Consider the following 24,766-nt stretch of genomic DNA (forward strand, 5'->3'; position numbering starts at 1 on the left):
TCAGGTCACATTGTTGGTGAGTCCCCTTCTCCGTTACATTTGTTGCTTCCTTTCTTCTAAAATTTGTGAGAAGTTTTCCTGGGTGTTACAGATTGAGTTGTCTCCCTGCCACATTCCTGTGTTGAAGTCCTAACCCCCAGTAGCTGAGAATATGACTGTATTTGGAGATAGGGTCCTTGTATTTATTTTTAATTTTTAAATTTTTTTATTTTTTGAAACTTTTTGATTTTTTTAATTGAAGTATAGTTGACTTACAGTGTTGTGCTAATTTCTGCTGTACAGCAAAGTGACTCAGTTATATACATATATACATTTTTTTAAAATATTCTTTTCTATTATGGTTTACCCCAGGAGATTGGATATAGTTCCCTGTGCTATACAGTAGAAACTTGTTGTTTATCCATTCTAAATGTAATAGTTTGCATCTCCTAACCCCAACCTCCCAATCCATCCCTCTCCCTTCCCCCCTCCTCCTTGGCAACTACAAGTCTGTTCTCTATGACTGTGAGTCTTTCTGTTTTGCAGATAGGTTCATTTGTGCCATATTTTTGATTCCACATATAAGTGATATCATATGATATTTGTATTTGTCTGTCTGACTTACTTCCCTTAGTATGATAATCTCTAGGTCCATCCATGTTGCTGCAAATGATATTATTTCATTCTTCTTAATGGCTGAGTAGTATTCCATTGTGTGTATGTACCACATCTTCTTTATCCATTCATCTGTCGATGGACATTTAGGTTGTTTCCATGTCTTGGCTATTGTGAATAGTGCTGCTATGAACATAGGGGGTGCATGTTTGGAGACAGGGTCTTTAAAAGGTGATTAAGTTTAAATGAGGTCACTGGGGTGGGCCTTAACTTAATTTTAAAATGGGGCAGGACCCTATCTTCCTTGTCCTCCTCCATGTCCTCAGCCTGCCTTTTGTCTGTGGAAAAACTTTAGCCAAAGAATAAGTTTAATCAGAGAAGTGAGAAAATGCAGAAACAGAAGAAAAGCAGTCAAACAGAACAAAACAATAATAGTTTAGTCAGTAAGTAAAGTCAAGGACCATTAGTTCCTTCTCAAGGGCTATAGATACTATTCTGAGCCGTATCCTGTGAGCTGTCTGGTAGATACTGAAACCCCCGCCAGGCGGGAGAAGTTAACTACATGATGACCAGACTGTAGCCATGACATAGGGTGCCAGAATTCCAAGAATTGGCCTCAAGAAAATAGGAACAAACTGACCCTGGAACTGAAGATTAACTGTACTAAAACAATCAAGATGACGCTGGTCAGACCACCGATGACCAATTTCAAGATGACCGTCAGAGCTGCCTGTGCTGTTTCTGCACGGAGCCCCCTTCCCTCACCTATAAAAGCTCTTGCCCTGATTGTCAGCGGGGGGAGTTGGCCTTTGGATAGGAGTCCGCCCTCCTTCCAGGTTGCCAGCCTCCAAAATAAAGCACTTTCCTTTCCACCAACCTGGCCTTTTTATTGGCTTTTGAGCGGCAAGCAGCCGGACCCCACTTCCGGTTACAATATGACTGGTGTCTTTAAAAGAAGAGGAGGTTAGGACACAGGCATGTACAGAGGGAGGACCACGTGAAGACTCAGGTAGAAGACAGCCATCCACAAGCCAAGGAGAGAGGCCTCACAAGAAACCAACCCTGTTGACACCTTGATCTCGGATTTCTAGCCTCTAGGACTGTGAGAAAATAAATTTCTGTTGTTGAAGCCGCCCGGTCTGATGTCATTTGTTATGGCAGCCCTTGCAAACGAATACACTGGGAGACGTTAATTAAAATGATTGAAAGAACAACCTGTATTAAAAAGAAAAAAGAATCAAGTACTGGAGCTTTCTGGTTTCGCCCAGGCCCTCTCCACGAAGCCTGCACCCTGTGCACAAGTGCCTGCGAACGCGTACACACTGCCTGCCGAGCCCCTTTGTTATCTGCTTGTGAATTCCTGGCCCTTCCTAAAAGCCATTATCTGCTGTCAGTGGAAGCGGAGCTTTCAGGATTCCCAGCAAGTGGAAGAGAGGCCGGGAGGATTTATGGTGTCATTGCAGGAACACAAATTCTCCTTTCACACAGACTGACACCATAAATGGATGCGTATAAATCAGAGCAAGAGTGGAAAAAAGACCTAGTTTTCCCTTTCTGAAGAGCACAGGCACTGGGGCTAGCCCTGATGTTTAACGCGTGATTTACGCGGAGAGGAAGGAAGCTTTGTGTGCATGCGGCGCGGGGAGGCCATTGCAGACGCTGATTGAGGACCTCGTGTGAAAGGGCAGCAGCCGCCCCGGGCGCTGGAGACGCGAGGGCTGATAAGGATTCCTGTGCTCCGTGGGCGCACAACTATTATTTTGACTTTCCTTTTCTGGAACCACTGCATTTCTCCCTCCCCCGGGCCTTTGCCCTCTCTCATTTTCTGAGGGTTGGTGAACTCTTTTCCACCTTGAGCAGTACGTCCCTCTTCTTGAAGGCTTCCACGAGACACCCCCCCCTGTCCGCCTGCAGTCTACCCTTCCTTCCTTCCTTCCTTCCTCCTTTCCTCCCTCCCTCTTTTCTTCCCTTCCTTCCATCCTTCCATCCTTCTTTCCTCCCTCCCTCCCTTCCTTCTTCCCTTCCTCCCTTCCTTCCTCCCATCCTTCCTTCCTCCCTCTCTCCCTTCCTTCCTCCCTTCCTTCCGTCCTTTCTTCCTTTTTTCCTCCTTCCCTCCCTCCCTTCTTTCCTCCCTCCCTTCCCTCCATCCTTCCTTTCCTTTCCTTTCCTTCCTTCCTTCCTCCCTTCCTCCCCTCTTTTTTTCCTTCCTTCCCCTCCCCATTAGCACGGTGTGATTAGAGCAGTAATATCCTTATCCCACTGTGTTGTCACCATTGTTTGCTCAGTTTTAACTCAACTAATGAACAGTCACTATGTGCCGAGCACTTTACGTGGCGTATCCTGGCCACCACCATCACCCTCAGTCTACTGATCAACAATCTGAGGTTTACTGAAGTTAAGTTTCTTGCCTGGGATTTCTCAGTTCTGGAGCTTGACCTTGGTTTGGCTCCAAAAGGTGTGATTTTATTCTCACTACAAATCTGTGTGATTGGCGTTCTCCTACACAATGTGCAGATGAAGACCAAGGAGCATGTCTTCATTCCTTTCTTCATTCACCAGGCTTTTTTGTTGAGTTCTCTGTCTCAGGCAGACAGCGTGCTGGGTCCTGTGCTCAGAGGGTGAGTGACTTGGTCAAAGTCATGGAACCAGGACTGCCTGTCTAACCCTGGCCACGCTGCACGTCTGCCTGTGGAACACTGGAAGTGTGCCTGGTCTGAACTGAGATGTGTCGTGAGTGTAAAATCCACATCAGACGTCAGAGACTTAGTATGAAAAAAAAGCGTAAAACAGCTAGTTAAGAATTATTCACAATATGGAAACAAATTAAATGTCTGTTGGATGGGTGGACAAAGAAAGTGTGGCATATATATAATAGAATATTATGTAATCATGAGAAAGAAGAAAATCCTGCCATTTGTGACAATATGGATAAATTTGGAGCACATTATGCTAAGTAAAATAAACCAAACACAGAAAAACAAATATTGCATGATCTCACTTATATGGAATCTTGAAAAATCAAACCCATGGAAACAAAGAGTAGAAAGGTGATTACCAAAGGAGGGGGGTCACAGGGAGCTATTGCTTAAAGAATAAGGAGCTTCGGTTTTGCAAGATGAAAAGAGTTCTGGAGATGGGTGGTGGTGACGGTTGCACAACAATATGAATGTACTTGATACCACTGAATGGTACACTTAATACTGCTTAATTTAAACTACAATGAGGAATCACCTCACACCGGTCAGAATGGCCATCATCAAAAGTCTACAAACAATAAATGCTGGAGAGGGTGTGGAGAAAAGGGAACCCTCTTGCACTCTTGGTGGGAATGTAAATTGATACAGCCACTATGGAGAACAGTATGGAGGTTCCTTAAAAAACTAAAAATAGAACTACTATATGACCCAGCAATCCCACTACTGGGTATATACCCTGAGAAAACCATAATTCAAAAAGAGTCATGTACCACAATGTTCATTGCAGCTCTATTTACAATAGCCAGGACATGGAAGCAACCTAAGTGTCCATCGACAGATGAATGGATAAAGAAGATGTGGCACATATATACAATGGAATATTACTCATCCATAAAAAGAAACGAAATTGAGTTATTTGTAGTGAGGTGGATGGACCTAGAGTCTGTCATACAGACTGAAGTTAGAAAGAGAAAAACAAATACCGTATGCTAACACATATATATGGAATCTAAAAAAAAAAAAAAAAAAAAAGAGGTTCTGAAGAACCTAAGGGCAGGACAGGAATAAAGACACAGATGTAGAGAATGGACTTGAGGACATGGGGAGGGGGAAGGGTAAACTGGGACGAAGTGAGAGAGAGGCATGGACATATGTACACTACCAAATGTAAAATCGATAGCTAGTGGGAAGCAGCCGCATAGCACAGGGAGATCAGCTCGGTGCTTTGTGACCACCTAGAGGGGTGGGATAGAGAGGGTGGGAGGGAGACACAAGAGGGAGGAGATATGGGGACATATGTATACGTATAGCTGATTCACTTTGTTATACAGCAGAAACTAACACAACACTGTAAAGCAATTATACTCCAATAAAGATGTTTAAAAAATAAAAAAAATAACGCTTGATTTTATATTAGGTGTCTTTTATCAAAATAAAAATAAATAATAAAGAACAAACAAAAACTTCATGACTATATGTCTCACTATGACTATTATGTGAAACCATTTAAAGAATGAAAACGTCATTTGGCTGACAGCAGTCGGGCTAAATGAAAGTTGATAGAATGTAAGCTAGTCAAAATTTTGCTCAAAAAAAAAAATATGCAGAGGGGGAGGTAAGGGGGCATGGTGGCTTGTGCCAGATCATGAAGGATTTTTAATTTCTCCTCAAGGGATCGATTTTCTTTTAAAAGTTTCTGAGCACAGAAGATGATCATAACCATCCTTAGAAAGAAACCTCTGATGCCTCAGTGTGTAGAGAAGGAAGAAGGTGGAGACCTGAGGGAGCCCCGGGGAGCCCTTAGGAGGCTGGGCCAGCAGCAATGGGGGTGGCAAGGAAGGAAACTTCCAGAAAAGACTTGGTGACTGGTTGCCATGGAAATTGGGGGCTGGGGGGAGAGGGGGAGGGAGTCAAGTGCTCAACCAATAGGTGGGGATGATGATGGCCTCAGTGAGGGGAGCACAGAGAGCGATTCACTCAGAGGAGGAGCATGGCGGGTATGATCTTGGAGAGGCTGTGATGGGAGGGTTGGATGCCGGCTGTCCGTCTGGGGCGTCCTGCGGGCAGCCGGGAGTTGCTGTTCTCAGCCAGTTGACAGTGATGGCTGGCGAGGGGTAGTCAAGCCTAACCATCCCATTACCTTTTGGATTCCACGGATCGATTTGCTTCTAGATGATGTAATTTGTGGCTTCCTCCATATTGGCCCCGAGTTACATTCTGGGTCATTAAAAAGTGGGGCAGAGTTAGAAGAGAATTGGAGCAAGAAGAGGCTGCTGGGGGCATCGGAGTTGACGAGTATTTGAGACAAATGGACGTTCAGTTTTTTAACCAATATATTTATCGATGTAATGTATTTGGTGTTTTCGGAGCCAGGCGTTGTGGGGAATACCAAGATGAATTACCCATGGTCTCAAAAAACTTGTAATCTGTTACTGAGCTGGGGCTTTTTGACCCTTTTCCAAAACCAAGGAGAAATGATTCTAGCATTACCTGTTTTAATTCATCATTTAATCCTCATCTCCCCTTAGGATTCCTGAGCTTTGGTGAATTCCAGCTGGGCAGGGAATTGGGGGTTGCTTTTATCCTTGTGGATAGTAAATACATTCTGACGACAAATGAGGCATGCATATTCTAACTAAGTAGGCGGGCTTTTGATAAGAAGTCCAACAACTGCACAACTACTGCCCTTTGTGGGCAGCCTGGTTGGTCTACATAGCTCTCTCAAAGTTCTGTGCTTTGCATTTTTCCTCCTTGAAGGAACCAGTTTCTGGTTTCCCACCCACAGGATGTTTCTAGGGTGTCAGGACGTGATTTGCTTTCTGAATCGGAGCTGGAGTCAGGGCGCAGAGAACCCCGGTGATGGTGGCTTCAGAACTTCCCTGGGTGGGTGTGGGAGGGTCTCCCAGCCCTGCATTGCGAGCTGGATTCTGCTCACATCTGCCCAGCTCTGGGTTCTGCTCTCATCACCAAGATCAGCCCTAATGAGCTCTGTTGTTTAAACTGGAGAAAGAAACTTTTCCCCCTCATTTCCACAAAGACGGCCGGCGGGGAGCCAGGGGTCAGAGCTGTTGTGCTCCGTGACATAAATAGCAGCAATTAATGGGCCCTCATAAAAGACAGCGATTTGTGTGTGCTGTCCAGCATCATTTCTCTGTGAATTGGGGCTACCCTGAAATTAATTATAAAGCCAGCAGAGGATATTTTCTGCTTTCGGTTAAATAAGTATCCTCCGCACAGGCACACTCTCTACTCCAATGCATTTACACATATACTGTTTCTACGGGAAGAAGGCGTGAAACCAATTTATTTTCAAATCTTCCCACTGGGTCACGCCAATCACCACAGGTTTCAGCCCTTTTACACCGAATTCAGGCTTGGGCTAGAGCCTCAGAGTCCTCAGTCCCTTGCTGTTTTCTTCATGGCTTTTGGGATGTCCCCTCCAGCTCACCCCTGCTCAACTCACTTCAGCCAGTATGGTCACCTAGATATTATTGTTGTAATGAGATCTACAGAGCAAGCCATCCTATCATCACTGATAACTTTCATGAAGATTTGGTATTAGTCCACTCAGGCTGCCCTAACAAAATACCACAGCTAGGTAGCTTAAACAACAAATTTATTGTCTCACAGTTCTGGAGGCTGGAAGTCCAAGATCAAGGTGTCAGCAGGTTAGATTTCTCTTGAGGCCTCTCTCCTCGGCTTCCAGATGGCCATCTTCTTGCTGTGTCCTCGCATGGCTTTTTCTCTCTGTGAGTGGATCCCTGGTGTCTCTTCCTCTTCTTACAAGGACACCAATCTTATTGGATCAGGGCCCCACCCATATGTCCTCATTTAACCTTAATTACCTCTGTAAAGAGCCATCTCCAAGTAGTCACATTGAGGGTTAGGTCTTTTAACATATGAATCTGAGGGGAGACACAATTTGGTCCATAACAGGTTCTGATATAGTTAATAGAATCTTTTTCTTCCAACTGCACTTGCATTCATTCATTCATTCAAGAAATATTTATTGAGTGTTGTCTATAAGCCAGAGACTATTCTGGATGCTGAAAACATGACAGCAAAGGAGACAAAGAACTGTTTCTTCCCTTCGAGAGCTGCCATGGGTCAGGCAGATTCCACACTCAGTCAATGAGTTCTACAGAATTTAAGAGGTGATGAGCCCTATGGGGACAGATAGACTGGATTGAGGGGATGGTGAGTGCCAGGTGGGTGTGGCTGTAAATAGGTGGGTCACGGGAGCCTCTCTGAGCGGTGACATCTCGGCAAGTCTCGGAGGTGAGGGAGAGCGTGTGTGGCCAGGGCGGGAATACACCTGTCACATTCGTGGAACTACAGGAAGGCCCGCAAGTAAGCAGAGGGAATGAGAGGAGGTGGGAGGGAGATGGGTGTCCAGGCACTGTCAGTACTTTGGCTCTTTCTCTGGGAGAAATGGGGATTCTGGGTGCTTTTGGGTGGTCCTTGCTTTGGGGGAACTTTGCTGCCCCTCTAGATTAGCTGTTCTAGAGAAGGTGACAGATGGTTCAGACAAGTTTAGGAGGGAGAAAGGGTACATGGCAGGGGCACAGGCCAGAATAAGATGTTGGGGTAGGAGGGACTTAGCGGGCACGAGGGGGAAGAATGAGGCTGCTTCTGTGGTGGGCACCAGGTCCCCAGACGGCACATTTCACCGCTGGTCATGGGTGTCCTCTCCAGCACCCCTTGTCCTTGGTGACTTCTCCCAGCTGTCAGCCAGACTCTCAGGAAGTGAGAAACTGCTTTCTGCAGCAGGATGGCTGGGCAAGTCCAGTCCACATGTGGTGAGCAGGGGACCACAATCCACCGCCTTTAGCTTAGCAGGGATTCTGAATTTCTCTGTCTGCTCTGGCTCACCCAGAGAGGGTCACCAAGTATACCGTTTGTTCCATGTCATCTAATCTGTTTTCTAGCGTGGGCATTTAGTGTACATCGTCTGGCTTCTATCCGGAATCCACAAAGCTCACATGTAAGTGGGAAGGACTGGAGCCATCCATCCATCTTCCCTCTTCCCCGCCCTCCCTTTCTCCCTTCCTCTCTCCTTAACCTGCACAATTGTTGGCTGTGTCATTGGTCTAGTACACGTTTCTTGAGCTTCTTCTCTGTTCCTGACACTGCTAGGCACAGGTCGTGGAAGGGTGAGCACTGTTTGAAGTGACAACGGGGATTGGGGTTCTGGAAGAGTATTCTACGAAAAGGGTGAGGCTTGAAGAAGGGTGAGAAGGACCCAGCAGGGCTGATCCCAAAATCTGGGAGAATTTTATGCTGTGAAGGAGGAATGTCCTATTGGAGCCCAGTGGAAAACCAGAATAGAGTAAGGGGATTATGAGTGTTGCCACGGGGGCGGGGGTGGAGGGCGTGGGTGCAGCTCTAATTAGGCTGGTTAGGGAAGCCTGTGACGAGGTGACATCTCTCAAAAGGGGAAGGGTGTGTTTCCGCATCACAATCACGCTCGAGCTGAAACCACGTCCACAGGTGGCGTCACATTTTATAATTTTAATGGTTGAAGGGAAGGCTTTTGGTCTGCCTGTGTTGTAGCTTAGGAAGGGGAGGGCTCGAGTGGCCAGCTTACCCAAGGCAGGCGAAGAGACGACCCCCAGCTCACCATCCTGACCCGCTGTAGCAGACTGCTGGGCCCTTTTGTTCTTTTTTTGTTCTTTCTCTCACGTACTTGCCCTAAATGAGCCAAGCACAGTGTGGAAGCCAGGAACACAAAAGTGAGGAGGCTGGGCAAGTCCTGCCTTCCTGGAAATGACAGTGGAGGGTGTCCCACACCGTGAAGAGTGTGTGTGATGGGTGTGACAGCTGGGGAGTTGCAGGGTGGCCCGAGCCAGTCTGGAGAAGCAAACTGTAATCTGAGGTCGGAGAGGGGAGTGGGAGTTGGGAGTTGGCCTGACCGAGAGAGCCCTGTGTGGGAGGGAATTCCAGGCAGGGGAGGGCGGGGGTGGGAGGCATCTGGGCGGGAGAGGATGGTGGTGCAGCAAGCAGCGGATGGAATGGGGGAACAGAGGGGGTGGGGAGGTCTTAGGAGGTGGAGGCGACAGGCCCTGGTGATTAATTAGGTGGGGGACTAGGGGTGCGCTGGGTGGAGGAGAATGCACAGTTGGGGTGCAAGGACACCTGTGGAGGGAGGCGCTTCAGGCCGAGCTGGGGAGCCCCAGGGAGGACCAGGGGGAAGTGATGGGTTTGGGGAGCCAGTGGACCATCCAAATGGGAGGCGTCCACAGGGCCGTCAGAGCTCGGGGAAGAGGCGTAAGCAGGATGTAGGTGTTGGGACTGGTCAGCATATGGACGGTCGTAGGGGTCCTGGAAGTGGAGGAGATGGACTGTACCTCCCTAATGTGAGGAAGGATGGGGCCTGGGGCAGAACCTTGGGAAGACCGGGCTGGGAGGAAAAGCAGGAGACCAGGAGGGAGGGTGACCTCGTGGACTGGGTAGTCGGGAGGCACCGGGGACCCTGACGAGGGCTGCAGGGAGCGACGGGGATGGAAGCTGAGCGGCAGGGGCTTCCTGGCTTCTCTTCTTGCACAAAACGTGCAAATCCTAACAGTGGACACTTATCGAGGGCTTCCAGACATGTCCCCGGTGCTCACCGTCCTTCCTGGGTTTCCTCATTTATATCCCCAGCATCCCCACGAGGTAGGCACTATTATCCCCGCTCCGTTTTTTTATAACAGCAAGGAAACTAAGGTCCAAGCTACCAGGTGGCAGAGGTAGGCTTTGAAGTCAAGGCACCCAACCTTGGAATCTGCATGTCTGGCTGTTGTGCCATTCCACCCTCTGAACTGCCGGGGTGTGGAAAACTGGGGGAGCGCAGGAAAGGAACTATCAGATCTGACCCCAGTCCTTGGAGAATGGACGCTAGCCCTTGGTTCTTACAGTTACACTCTTCTGCATAGTAGAATTGTGCGATGCTCGGGTGGTCCATTAGTCTGCTTGGTGGCCATAACAAAAGACCACAGACTGGATGGCTTAAGTGACAGACGTTTATTTTCTCACAGTTGTGGAGGCAGGAAGTCCAAGATCCAGGTGCCAGTAGGGTTACTTCCTAGGGAGGCTTCTCTCCTTGGTTTGTAGATGGCCGTCCTCTTGCTGTGTCCTCACATGGCCTTTCCTCTGTGCATGTGTGGAGAGAGAGATCTCTGGTATCTCTTCCTTTTCTTATATGGACACCAATCCTATTAGATTAGGTCCCTACCCTTATGACCCATTTAACCTTTTTACTTCCTAAAAGCCCTATCTCCAAATATAGTTACATTAGGGGTTAAGGCTTCAACATGTGAATTTGGGGGCGGGGTGTGTGTGGGGAGACAGTTCAGCCCATGACAGATGGTCATCTTAAATCACTATAAAAAATCTGAATTATGGCCACAAATGGGCCTGAAGATCCCTATCTCTCTCATAGTGTACACTTGGCATGTAGAACAGTGTCAAGTATATTTTAGGTGGTTAATAAATGTTTGCTGAAGAAGAAAAGATTCACTTGAGTTTAACATACAGTATTTATTAAGAAACCAACATGTTCTGGAAAGGAAGCTCTTTTTGGCTAATTTCCATGTAAAAAGAAAATCCTGCTGATGAGAGCCTCCTATTCTCCGTGCATTCTGATTATTTAAAACATCATGGTATAAAATTGCTTTAATTAAAGAAAGGCTGAACTTACACAGCACACATTGTATAATGGGTAATACATATATGTATATTTCTGTGATATTAGAGAGTAGTGTCTTTGATCAGTGTTTCCCTCCCTCTCCGTTGTATGGAAGATCCATCCATTTTGCATCTGCCTTTTCATTTTGGAGATTGGATATGTGAACAATCCTCGACATGTTTCAGAGGAATGAGTTTTAAAGGCAGTGAAGGGTGATCCAGGATGAAGGGATGAATTTTAAATCCTGTTAACTCTGATCCTACGTAGACAGTCTCAACTAAGTCAATATTTAAAGAAGATGAGAGACTAGACTGATATTAAACCTCCTCCTTGGGATTTAAAAGCAACTCTATTCCAGAGAGTTTGAAACACTGAAATGAGGTTCAGGCTTCTTTTTCTTCTTTTAAATATGCTAAAGCGACAGGTCAAGGAAATGCACATTTTTTTCTTGGCTGAACTAAGCTTGAATGCTTTTCACCCTCTACAGGTTGCCTCAGTGAAAGTAAAATGATAATGATAATAAGAATGTCAATTTAAGGAGCTCTTACTATGTGCCAGACGTTGTACTGAGCGCTTTACGTACGTTATCTTAGGTACCAGTTGGTTTGTCGGAGTGTGTGCCGTGACTGCAGCCCCGTGCTTTTGTGGACCCCGCATTCTAAGTACAATTCTATGTTGGAATTTTTCTCCTAATACGTCACAGGGGCCATTAAAGCATGAATGCCTTTCTGCAGCTGGCGCCTCTCCTGGAGAATTGGGATTCACGCGCTTCGCTTCGGTCCCTCCTCCTTCCCGTGTGGGAGGGAGCGGTGCTTCCCATCCCTGCAGAGCAGACTCTGCCACCTCTTCCTTTCCTTCCTCAGGATCCTTCCTTGCAGTCACCCCTTCTTTCCTGTATCTTCTATTTCACCACCCCATAGCTGCCCTCTCCTCATCTTAGATCTACTCACTTTTTTTTTTTTTTTTCTTGGCCTTGGAGGATTTCCTTTTCTTTCGTATGAGCTTAGTTATTTAAAAATTTGCTGATATTATCCATCATTGATAGGTATTTTTTTGGCGGGAGCCTGGGGGGTGGGGTGGGGTGGGAGTTGCCATATTGTGAGAAGTGCAACTTCTTTTCGTTGGTGGCGTTTGGTCTTCGTTGCTGTGCGTGGGCTGTCTCCAGTTGCGGTGAGCCGGGGCTACTCTTGCTGTGCTCCGGCTTCTCACTGTGGTGGCTTCTCTTGTTGTGGAGCACGGGCTCTAGGCGTGTAGGCTTCAGTAGTTGTGGCACGTGGGCTTCAGTAGTTGTGGCTCACGGGCTCTAGAGCACAGGCTCAGTAGTTGCGGTACACGGGCTTAGTTGCTCCGCGGCATGTGGGATCTTCCCGGACCAGGGTTCGAACCCGTGTCCCCTGCATTGGCAGGCGGATTCTTAACCACTGCGCCACCAGGAAAGTCGCAGAAGTGCAACTTCTTAATAAGAAGTTGATGAGTGATCAGTTTCAGCTGTGGTATACTGGCGCTGTGTTAATCTCTCTCTACTAAGTTCCTAGCACCTTAAGACTTTGCTACTTACTCGGAAATATGGGGGCAATCTTTGAAAACGGCTTCCTCTGTAAAATTTCAGGAGGCTTTGCAACTTGGATCCGTCGAAGAGTTGGAGTCTTCGTTTTATTGACCTTTCACAGCAAAAGTTCCTGTCCCAATGTGCTCAGGATGCAACTCAGAAACTCCCCTGACACCCTCCCCTCCCCTCCCTCCTACCCTCGAGGACCAGCTTGGGAGTTCCAGTGTGGTCCTGGGACTTGGGGCCTCAGTCAGTCTGTGCAGATTTAATTTCACTCTTTAAAACTCTCCTGACTAAAGCAGTTTATCTTTTCAGCTAGAGACCCATCATCACACTGGGCTCCCCCCAGGTAGAATTCATGCCTGTAAATCTCTGATTACTGTCAAATTAAATTAGATGCCTCCCTTTGGTGATCATTGATCATTGCCTTTTCCTTAACTTCCAATTCAGTTTTTCCCTTTTCGGTTGTTACAGATGAAGTTGATTAAATGGTTTTGTGTAATCAAGAACGGATTCCATTTTCAGTTTTATCAATGCAGAGCTTATAAGTTTAAGGTCGCTTACAAGTAAGGGTGTTTAAAAATAGAGAGGGGGCTTTATAGAAAACCTTCGCCAGGTGAGGCTGCCTAAGGGTTCAGGGTTTTCACGGAGGGACCCTCAGAATCAGTAGAACTTGGGAACCAAGTTGTCAGATGATGGTGGAACAGACACCTGGTGTGTTAGTTTCCTGCTGTAATGCATTATCACAAACTTGGTGGCTTAAAACAACAGAAATTCATTCTCTCACAGTTCTGGAGGCCAGAAGTCCAAAATTGATTTCACTGGGCCAAAATCAAGGTGTCGACGGGGCTATGCTCCCTCTGATGGCTCTGGGGGGATCTGTCCTTTGCCTCTCCCAGCTTCTGGTGGCTGCATTATTCCTTGGCTTGTGGCTCATCCCCGCCATCTCCGCCCCGTTCGCCACTTCTCTGTGTATTTGTGTGAAATCTCCCACTGCCTCTATTTTATAAGGACACTTGTGATGACATTTAGGGCCCACCCAGATAATCTCGATTAATCTCATCTCAACATCCTTCACTTTTTCCAAATAAGGTCACTTTCACATGGTCCACAGATGGGGCCTTAATGTCTTTGGGTGGCCATTATATAACCTACTCCAGGCAATTAAAGAGCTAAATAAATTATCCTAATAATAATTGTGTGCTCTGTTAAGAAAGGCAGATCGTTTTACTGCTGGGTTTTCAGACTGCTGTTTATTCAGAGTACATTTAAGAATTTCACTGCCAAAGGGTGTAATTTTTAAAACATTGCAACATAGACTCGAGCAAAGACAGAATCTAATTGTACTTTCCAGCATTCCTCTTTCTCTCCACCTCCACAAGATGATGGATATATATTTGTATGTATAAATATGTATTATATATATATATATATATATGTATAGGTATGTGTTATAAATATATACACAAATGAGTACAGTTTTGAAAGCTTTTAGTTTCATATATACTGGACTCGTAGGCCAAACTACAGCCCACTTCTGTGGGCTGACAGCACCAGCCTCTCATGGCCCTGGGACAGTACAGGCCCCCAGCTTGTCTGATCCAATGGCTGATTGTCCCCTGTTAGTCACATCTTTGGTTTAAGGGCCTGAGAATCTCCATTGATATGGGTGAAGGTGGTCCAGAGATACACACTTCTGGTTATGAGTCCTGAGGATGTAAGGTACAGCCTGGTGACTGCAGTTCACAATACTGTATATTTGAAAGTTGCTAATACTGAAGACCTTAATAGTTCCCATCACACACACACACACATTTGTAACTATGGTGATGGATGTTAACTAAACTTATTGTGGTGACCATTTCCCAATATATACATATACCAAATCCTTATGTTGTACACCTAAAACTAATATAGTGTTATAGGTCAATTATACCGCAATTAAAAAAAATAAAAATTAAAAAAAGACTGTTCCCCAGAAGAGATAATAGATTAAGCTGTTACAGCTCTTTTTGCTTCAATGGTTAGAAAAAAAAGGTTCACTGATTTGCTCAGTTAGTGACCTGTTGGTCACTCACTGTTTATAAACTGCTGTGTGCGGTGAGGGGGGAGCGGTCCCTGTTTTAAGGGAGGGGTGGGAGCTTTAAATGGTATCGAAGGCAGTGGGTGTGGTGGGAGCGTAAGGAAGGAGGGTTGAAGAGACTTCCTGGAAGGGAGGTGGGCCTGGAGTTAGCGTCTGCAGGACCAGGCAGATTTGAAGGGGTGAAGTGGGCTTGTGAGTGCAAGCTTGGAGAGTAGCAGAACGTGTGGTCTGGGCAGTGAGGAGACCCGCCCTGGGGAACTGGGAGTCGGGGCTGGTCAGTGGCGGGGCTGATGGGGAGGGAGCTTCAGGGCTGGGCTGAGGCTGTGGACCTTGCTCTGTGGGCAGCAAGGAGCCGCCGAAGAGCTTTAAGCAAGACATCAGAGTTCCAGACCCACTGATTTCGAGGATGAATTCGAGGGGCCAGGATGAGCATCAAGGAAAAGAGGTAGCACGCTGACGTCATAGCCCAGGCTAGTGGTGGACAGACTTTTATTTTATTTTATTACAAACTTCTGTCAAGAAAATAATGTTTGAGCCCCTTGCTGCAAACATCTATCTATGTATCTATCTACCTATATCTATCATCTATCAATCATTTGCTGATTGATCTATATCACACCTCTGCACATTGAGTGCATTATGAAGCCGTTAAAAAATATAATTACAAAAAAGGAAACAAATAGAAATGGGAGGTCCACTGTTTTTGTCCTGCAGCCCAGTGGCTTGGTAGCCTTGTATGAGAACGTCCCTTGGGTTGCTGGAGTCTCACGTAGAGACAATGCGTCTGGGCGCTGCGAAGCAAGGTCCTAAATGAACCCGACCTGGCATGGGAACAGAGAGGAAGGAAAAGTGAGGAAGGCAGTTAGCAGAAGGTATCGACGTGATGTCACTGGCTGGTCACATTAGAGAGGAGCGAAGACATAAGTAAGAAAAGAAGAGGGCCAAACGGTGGTGTGCTTTAAGGCCAGGTGAGTGGATTGGTGACAGCCATTGAAGGAAGGGAGAGTGGGGAAGGGTGCAGACTTGGGCAGAAGGGACAATCTTCCCTTCCCCTCCCTCACACCATCGTTACTTCCATTCTCCTGTCCCTCCCTCCCCGCTTCCCTCCCTTGATACAAAGCTGGAGGGTCCACACATGTGACATGTTGATTGTGGGGAAGTGACCCAGGAGGAGCATTCAGTGGGCAGCTGACATACCTCTCTGGAGCAGCAATAGGTTGGGCCTGACTTGGGGCCAAGAGATAACCTGTACAGTGATTCACAGGGAAAGCGGTAACCATTGGACAGAGGTGGCCTGGCCTGAGGTCCTGGTACAGGGCAGAGAAAGGGTGGGGAGGAACTGGGCATTGCGTCCCCCAGCTCCCTAAACACGCCCTAGAACTGAAGATGGGGCAGATTCGGCCATTTCAGAAATGGAATCATGGGGGGACCCAACCTGGAGGGATGGTGGCGAGGCCGGAGAGGGAGTGGGGAGGGGCCCTTTGCTGGAGGAGAACTTGGTGTTTCACCCTGCGGAGAACCAAGTTTAACACTGACTCTTCATGGAGGCTTCCGGACCACCATTTGAGTTTGCTTGAGTAAATTTCATTCTCTTCCTTCATAAATGAATCTTTTGATCTTCGCTGATGTTACATCTTTCTTTTCTCCCTTGATGCCACTTCAGATAAAGTTCTTCTCCTGGTGCAGACGAGTAGCTATGTATTTTCCTAGGGTTTTGTGAATAGTCAGGGAATAAACTTTGCCTGCAGTGTCTGACAACAGCCATATTCTTGGTGTCTCCTTAGGTGGCCATAAAAGTCATCGACAAGAAGAGAGCCAAAAAAGACACCTATGTCACCAAAAACCTTCGGCGAGAGGGGCAGATCCAGCAGATGATCCGCCACCCTAACATTACCCAGCTCCTTGATATCTTAGAGACAGAAAACAGCTACTACCTGGTCATGGAGCTGTGTCCTGGGGGCAACCTGATGCACAAGATATATGAGAAGAAGCGGCTGGAGGAACCCGAAGCCCGCAGATACATCAGGCAGCTCATCTCTGCGGTGGAGCACCTGCACCGGGCCGGGGTGGTCCACAGGTAAGGGCCACGCCATGATGCTGATCTCCAACTCTGTGCTGAATGGACGGCACTGTGCTTCAGCGTGCTCCAAGCAAGGTTGATTCCTTGCAGCACGTTTTACAATTCTTCTGCAGTTTTGTTTCATGGACTTGTTTTGTGTGTTGGGTTAATGCTAACGTGGGGTTAAAAGAATAATGTCTGAAGTCAGAGTTGCCTGGGCTCGCATCCTGGCTCTCTCCTTTCATTGTTGTGTGCCCCTGGGTTAGTTAGTTAACCTCTCTGAACCTCAGTTTCTTCTTCTGTAAAATGGGAATATTCGTGATACTTATCTCGTGGTTGGTATAAGGGGAAATGAGTTAATATACAGAAAGAGGGACTTCCCTGGTGGTCCAGTGGTTAAAACTCCACGGTCCCAATAGAGGGGGCCTGGGTTCGATCCCTGGTCGGGGAACTAGATCCCGCATGCCGCACGGCATGGCCAAAAAAAAATTAAAGAAAAACTATATGTATACGGAAAGAACTTGGAACGGCGTTTGGTACATAGTAAGGGGCATGTTTAGTGTTGGCGGCTCTTATTATTATTATTTGCAAAGTAATGAGAACAGTTGCTCAGGTGCCTGAAAGAAGCATCAATGTTAAGATGGCGTGAGACTGTTTTTCTGCAAGTGATGGTTCTTTCATTGTATTTGCTTTACATATGGTAGTTGCTAAATGGCTGTTTCATTCAGTGGAATTGAATCACCACGTGAAGTGTGAACTTGCCCTTGAAAGAGAGGCATGTTCTCCATAAGCCAAACCAACCTTGCAAATAATTATGAAAATCAAACTTTTTTTTTTTTAAACAGCCTGTTCCTTCCTGAGGAGGAGCTTTGCATGCAAACTGAGCGGAAACAGAATTCTTAGCAGTGTTGCTGTTGGTGGTGGGTGCTGACTTTTTGTGCTAGACTAAATAAGGTCAATACGATACAATAAAATAAAAAAATGAAAGTGCCCTCTTTTCCTCCCAAGAAAGTGTTGACTTCACCAATAAATGCATAGTTCTTCCTTCATGGAGTTATAATTCATAATTACTCTGGGTTGTTGAGAAAAATTAGGTCTCATGTTTGATTCTCATTTACAAAAGCAAGATCAAGGAATTATATATATATGCACACACATATGTTTAAAATTTTTTGTATTGAGATACAACTCACATACCATAAAAGTCACCATTTTAAAGTGTACAATTCAGTCATTTTCAGTATATTTACAGAGCTGTGCAACTATCACCACTGTCTAATTTTAGAATATTTCCATCACCCCAAACAAGAAACCCTGTACCCATTGGCAGTCACCCCCCATTCCCAGCCCTCCCAGCAGCCCCTGGTAATAACCACTAATCTGCTTTCTGTCTCTATGAACTTGCCTATTCTGGACCTTTCATACAAATGGAAACAATATATGGTCTTTTATGAGTGGCTTCTTTCACTTAACTTTACCAATGGGATTGGCACCGGGGGAATGCTCTACCTTGTGTGCTTGAATCTGGGACACTGTGGGGAGGTCCTGGGCTCGGGCGGGGGGACACTGGGACGAGGTCCTGGGCTCGGGCGGGGGGACACTGGGAGAAGGTCCTGGGCTCGGGCGGGGGGACACTGGGACGAGGTCCCGGGCTCAGGGGCAGAGGGGTGGCACTGGGGGGAAGGAGCCAGCCTTGGCCAGGCCCCATTCAGGCACATCATTTTCTCACTAAGGTAAGAAAACCTCTCCTTGTATATATTTTTAGTCACACACATTGTCACGAAATCACGATTCATTAGAACTCTTTGAGTTTCGATCAGCAAGGAAGGGAACATTCAGAAATTTTAAGTGAATAACACTATTTTTGGCTCTTTCCAACAATACCCTTGTGTAACCTGCCGTGTCAGAGCTCTGCCGTTATTAGGAAAATGATGGTCGTAAGTGCTCCTGGTTCTGTCTTTGGTGATTAAGATGACAAAGGCAGAAACCTGACGAATGAATCAGCTTGGGTTACCCACTCGGCTGGTCACGGCGGCAAACAGAAACCGGGGAAGAGCTTTCCAAGAGACTCGAGGTGTTATTACAAGGGTTTCGTGCTGTCAAAAATCAGACGTGCACCGAGCTTGGAGCTTTGAGGACAGCAAAGGGAAAGCCAGCAAAGGCTGTGCATCGCTCGCTGGTCCCTCCCCCAGGAAATTCTCAACAACCCTTTTCAAGTAATTTTAACAAAATCCATTCCCTCTCAGTGCAATTACTGTCAGAATGTCAAAGGAATGAATTTAATAATGTTTTGATAGCAAAGACGGTGCGCTTTTTCTCTCTCTGATCTCCAGCGTTCTACTTCTTCCCCCCCTCCCTGGAAATATATTCATCAGCCAATAGTGGCAAAGGCTCAGATCTTTTAAAGTTAGGGAAGATTGGAAATACAGGTGTTGTTTCGGAGGAGTTCTTTATTTTCTTCTCTAGAAATCATGTTAATGAGTGTCACCTATGCACGCATGGGCATAGGTGATTAGGTGGTTGAGACAGCACAGGAAAACGTTTGTTTAGAATATATTCATGGGTGGCTGTATCTGGAATGTCTTGATTTTCAAAGGTTCTATACGTCTCATTTTTAGCAGCCGTAATCTGGCTGGTATCCTATATGCTGTAGCCTTTTTCAGTGGTGGAGAATCTTCTCCTTTTATGCTACGGAGGTGGAGTGAATTTCATAAATTATTTTGAGGTTAGATTTTTCAAATGAGTAAGAGAGTTTCGATAGCATTTTAGAGATGTCCCGGAGTCCCTAATGGGAAGAGTCCTGAGCAAACAGATTGGATCATCCAGAAGGATTCAGGATGAATTTTGGTGGCTACATTACATGATTTAAAGGGCTTTTGGTTATGTGTTAGAGGATGCTTTAAAAAGCACAGTTCCTGATGAGGCTGGTACTATAGCGTCATGTCATCATCAACTTAACGCCTAGCAGAGCCCTCATTTCCTGTGAAATTAAATCTAAATATTTAATTATCTCCCCAGAACTATTTAAATATCATTTAAAGGAAGCAAGTCTTTAAAAATCTTGGAACTATTACAAGTGGAAGGGAAAAAAGGAAACTAAACGTCTGTAAAGCAGATTTCCTTAGCTGGCAGAGAACTTCATTTAAAACTGGACCTGCCGTAGCTTCTGTGTCTTCTACAACAGGGTTGTTGTTCACTTTTGCAAAGTTAGAATATGGTCTTAACTTCTTCTTTACACCATTTGAGGAGTGCCTGAGATACTTCCGGTTTAAAATCTAATGAGGGTTTTTTTCTTTTTTTCATTTTCTCTTCCGGGCTCACCCAGCAGGGTGCCATAATCTGATGATTTTCCTATTGTACAAAGAGCGTTGACTCTTCACATCCATCATGAAGAATACTGATTCTGCCAAGAGGCTACTCTGAGATTCCTCTGTTCATTCAAAATAACAAAGTCCAATCAAACTGTACAGACAAAACATACCTGGGTAACTCAGTACCGCCGTCCCCTAAGCAGGAAGAGACAAGCCACAGGGGCCCGAGGACCGGGAGAGAGACACCGACGATCAAAGTGAACGGGAGCCTGTGTGTCAACACGGCTGCGCCCAGAGCCGTGTCTTTATTCACTCATCAGTATTGGGGAAGGACCTTCTGCACTTGGGAGGACTGTGGGGCAAGAGAGGGGACTCTTCTTTGTTCTCATGGGCCTGACAAGAAGCAAGCCCCTCCTGTACCGGTGGGGGGTTTTAAGAAGTTGTTTTAACTTTTAAGTTTCCCTGGAGAGGGGAAAGAGGGCAAGGCAGACGAGAAGGGAGTGACTTCTGCTCACATCGGGGGCTGTTGGAGATACCAGGGCCTGAGCACACATCTGGAGGTGCTGGTTATACAGATCAGAGGTTTTTTGTTTAGTCGAGTTTGAAAAAATGTGACAACTTTGTGGACTGGGGTGCACGGTGGTCGGCCATGGGGATTTTAAAGCCAGACCGCCTGCGTCCACGTGCGGGGTCTACCACTTAAAAGCTGAACTGTTGCTGGACTTCCCTGGTGGCGCAGTGGTTGAGAATCCGCCTGCCAATGCAGGGGACACGGGTTTGAGCCCTGGTCCAGGAAGATCCCACATGCCATGGAGCAACTAAGCCCATGCACCACAACTACTGAGCCTGTGCTCTAGAGCCTGTGAGCCACAACTACTGAATCCACGTGCCACAACTACTGAAGCCCGCGAACCACAGCTACTGAAGCCCACGTGCCTAGAGCCCGTGCTCCGCAACAAGAGAAGCCACTGCAATGAGAAGACTGCGCACCACAGAGAAGAGTAGCCCCCGCTCGCTGCAACTAGAGAAAGCCCGTTCACAGCAACGAAGACCCAACGCAGCCAAAAATAATAAATAAATAAAATAAATAAATTTATGAGGAAAAAAAAGAAAAGCTGCACTGGGCAAATCACTTAGGCTTTTTTGCCTCGCTTTCCAGAGCTACACAACAGGGATAAGGGATTATCCACTTCATGTTGTTGTTGTGAGGATTAAATGAGTCAGTTCATGTAAAGTGCTTAACACCGAGACCCTTAGGAAGTACTGAGTACGTGTTTGCCGTAACTACTACTGAGTCCACCTCACTCATTTTATCCACAGAGGCTGAGTTCTGTGTGCTCAAGTCCTCACAGCTGTTCTCTGCTCGTACTGCCCTTGCAATCTTTGGATGAATCGTATTCATCCTTTGGGTCCCAGCTAGGAAGCTCACGTCCTCCAGGATGCCCTCCAGGCTAGGACCCCCGGTCATAGATTCCCCGGCACCTTCTACTTTGATTTCCAAACACTTTTCACAAGATAACTGGCTTGTTTGCTATCTATCTTCTGCATGGGCCACCATATAGCCCAGCGCCCAGCCCAGTACTCACACAGAGAGACTTTGTTGGATAAATGAAGGGAAACTGAATGGATACAGTTAGTGTCAGAGTTAGCACTGGGATGGAAGCTTTTGGTCACCCATTCGTGTTCTTTCTGGAATATTCCATATTCTCCCTGGAGTTTTAAGGGAGTTTCTTCATTGACTTCGTACCAATTTGTTTATTTTTCAGGTAACAATTTGTAGAGTGGCATCTTTTTAGTGAATGACCAGCTCTTTCATTTTATAAACAGAATTTGTTTGCAGAGCATTGTAGGAACTCAATAAAGGTTTCATTTTGAATAAATAAATCAGGTACATGCTTAACAAATTGTTCTTATGTTTTACCAAATTGCCCATCTTGTAAATAAATCAAAGATTAAAAAATCATTTGGTTTTAATACAGTGCTTTTGAAGATAAAACCTAATCAAAACCAAAAACAAAAACAGAAAAACCTCTTGTTCACGGCAAAATGCTTATTGCCTTGGGGAGTTATGTGCTTTTCTTGAATTTTCTTGAAACTTTATTCTTAGCTTATTACTGAAATCCATCTTGTGGCCATCTCCACAGGTACAGCTTTCGCCCCTAGACCTAATCCTCTGTGGGTTTGGTCCAGGCTCCCCACCTCCTGCCCGGGCCCCTTCTCTCTGACCTTTCCTTCGAGGGCTCATGCCCCCCAGTACTGTTTGCTTATCACCAAGTGAACCACTTAAGTCTTTCCTGGAGTCTCCCCCTTCACTTTGTCTTAGAACCTTTAACTTCATATCCTCCCCTGGCCACACCAGCCTCTCACCTCTTACCTGTTAGTGGTTGCTCAGCTGGGAGTGGCCCATTTTCTCATTTCCGCCGTGAATGGCCCTGCCAGGTGGCCCTTCTCATGACGCCATTTTCCAAAGAAGAATCAGAAGCTCAGAGAGTTTAAGTAACTTGCCCAGGGCGGCTCAGCGGGTCAGTTAGAGAGACCCAGCCTCCAGAGCCTGTCTCCTTCCCTCCCCAGGCTGCCGTGTTGGTCCAGGCCTTGCTCAGCCCCTCCGCCCTGGGCCTTCACCAGCTCTTCCCCAGCTCCCCCATGTCTCCCTCTGTCCTCTTCTCCCTTCCCTGGAAGCCTGGCAGCCTCGATTTTATGCCCCTCCGTTCCTCACTTTCATCTTGGGTCTCAGCCCTGAGTGGCCCCTGGAGGCTCTCATTTCGGCCCGGGGTTTGTTAGAGGCCTGACCTTTGACCTTCACTGCATGGCCAGGTGAGGCCCAGGGGAGAAACTCTTCCTGCATTCCCATCCCAGTATTCTGGAAGCGTGTGCGTGCAGGTGCACACAGACACACGTACACACGAACATGTGTGCTCGCACACACACGTGGGTGTGCGTGCAACACATATTCGCACGCATGCAGTCTCGTACAAGTACCCGTACACGGATGTGTGCTTTCCCCGTAAGCGTGCGCACACACCCTCCCACTCGGGCCTCTGCTCTGCAGCGTGTCGGGAGCCGCTGCTCCTCCCCTCCCCCATGGCGCCCCAGGACCCTGTGTTTGCTATGGCAACAGCCTCCTCCCCTCCACCCCTCAGTCTGGGAGGGCAGAGTTCCTGGTGGCCAGTCTCCAAATCTTAGAGATTATCACCTTTAAAGAAATGCAAGGAACCTCTGGGTGGGTGGGTGGGGAGGGGGAGGGGTGCTTGGTAGCCTGTGGGTGAACCTTTAATTATTAGTTGCGGCCTGTTCGAGCTTGTTCTTTTGAAATAACCTAGAACAAAGGGCTGGTGATTAGGGCTCTCCCCTTGGGCCTTCTCTCAATCTCTGGAAAGATGCCTACCCACCCCCACTCCCCACCCCCAAACACCGTAGGGAACAGGACCCAATGTTTGGTCTGCCGAGGGCCGCCATGTTGAGTCCCACTGGGCATTTTTCCTGGAACTGCCCAGTTACTAGAGATGGGTCCAGAAGCCTCTGAGCCTGCACTCTGGGCCTGGCTGCCTCATGCTTTGCCAAAGGCCACTTCACTGGCTACTTTCCTTTGTTCCTAAGACACACCATTGCCACTCCTGTCCACCAGCGCTGTCCTAGTCAGTGGGTCCTCCACACGTGCCCCATCCCCTTTCTTGCTTGTCCTGACTCCTCTTGGAAGCCCCTTTGGCCAAGGAAAAGCTATTTCCTCTCCATCCAGGGACCGTTTTCTTTCCTTCCCTTTGGCTTTCAGTTACAAGTTCACACCACCTCAAGTTTGCCAGCCACAGAGAGGAACTTCTCACACTGCAGGTCGGGAGGAAGAGCCCTCCACTTCTCTCTCATCTCCACAAAGTGGTTAATCCGATCAAGGACCGTACATGGGAAATTGAGCATTGCCCCATCATCAAGTGCAAACCAGTCAGCTGTCAGAACCTTCCTTCCCATCTGACAGATCTGACACTTAACACAGACAAATATTCTGCTTTCGGGATGGAGCTAAAAACCATGCGTTTCACATGGACCATGGGGAGGTTTTCTGGATTATAGAGGCCTGCCAGTATATGTGTGTGTGTGTGTGTGTGTGTGTGTGTGTGTTATATATTTAAGGTACATTGTGATACACTAACACTAAAACCTTGTGAATAAATTCATCCTTCTTCTATTACTCATGTAGTTATCTTTCAGTTTCTGGCCTTTTGGGTCATATGGTGAGTAGCTGGGCAGAGGGTCTGAGTGGCCCACTGTGCTGAATGGATTCGTAATTAACTTCAGACGGTAAGGATACTCCGCAGTGAACATCCTGAATGAGGTGCTTGGTGGTGGCCGTAGCATTCCTAGTACTGATCTCTTAGGAAGGGGGAAAATATCCAAGAGCTACTTAAAAAATTAATAGATTTTATTTTTGAAAGCAGTTTTAGGTTTACAGAAAAATTGTGCAGAACTGCAGAGTTCCCACCTCCCTTCTACATTGTTTTCCCTATTATTAGTATCTTATGATAGTGTAGGACATTGGTTACAATTGGTGAACCAATATTGATACATTATTATTAACTAACATCCACAGTTTACATTAGGGTTCATTAGGGTACATAGTACATTAGGATACTCTTTGTGTTACACATTCTATGGGTTTTGACAAATGCATGATGTCATGTAGCTACCATTATAGTATACAGAATAATTTTACCACCCTAAAAAAATGTGTTCCACCTATTCATTCTAGCCCTCCTCCTGCAACCTCTGGCAACCAGTGATTTTTTTTCACTGTCTATAGTTTTGTCTTTTCCAGA

At 46.6% G+C, this 24,766-nt stretch overlaps 1 protein-coding gene across 2 annotated transcripts in view; it reads left to right on the forward strand.

The window, feature by feature from the left end:
* The window catches only part of HUNK (hormonally up-regulated Neu-associated kinase), a 105,588-nt gene that overhangs the window by 24,105 nt on the left and 56,717 nt on the right, over positions 1–24,766 (forward strand). For both annotated transcript variants that reach the window (XM_059921437.1, XM_059921438.1), the window contains exon 2: positions 16,373–16,665. In XM_059921437.1, coding sequence (XP_059777420.1) covers positions 16,373–16,665 — 293 coding nt within the window. The remainder of the gene's footprint in view (positions 1–16,372; positions 16,666–24,766) is intronic.

This window comes from Balaenoptera ricei, chromosome 4 (assembly GCF_028023285.1).
Source record: "Balaenoptera ricei isolate mBalRic1 chromosome 4, mBalRic1.hap2, whole genome shotgun sequence".
NCBI lineage: Eukaryota > Metazoa > Chordata > Mammalia > Artiodactyla > Balaenopteridae > Balaenoptera > Balaenoptera ricei.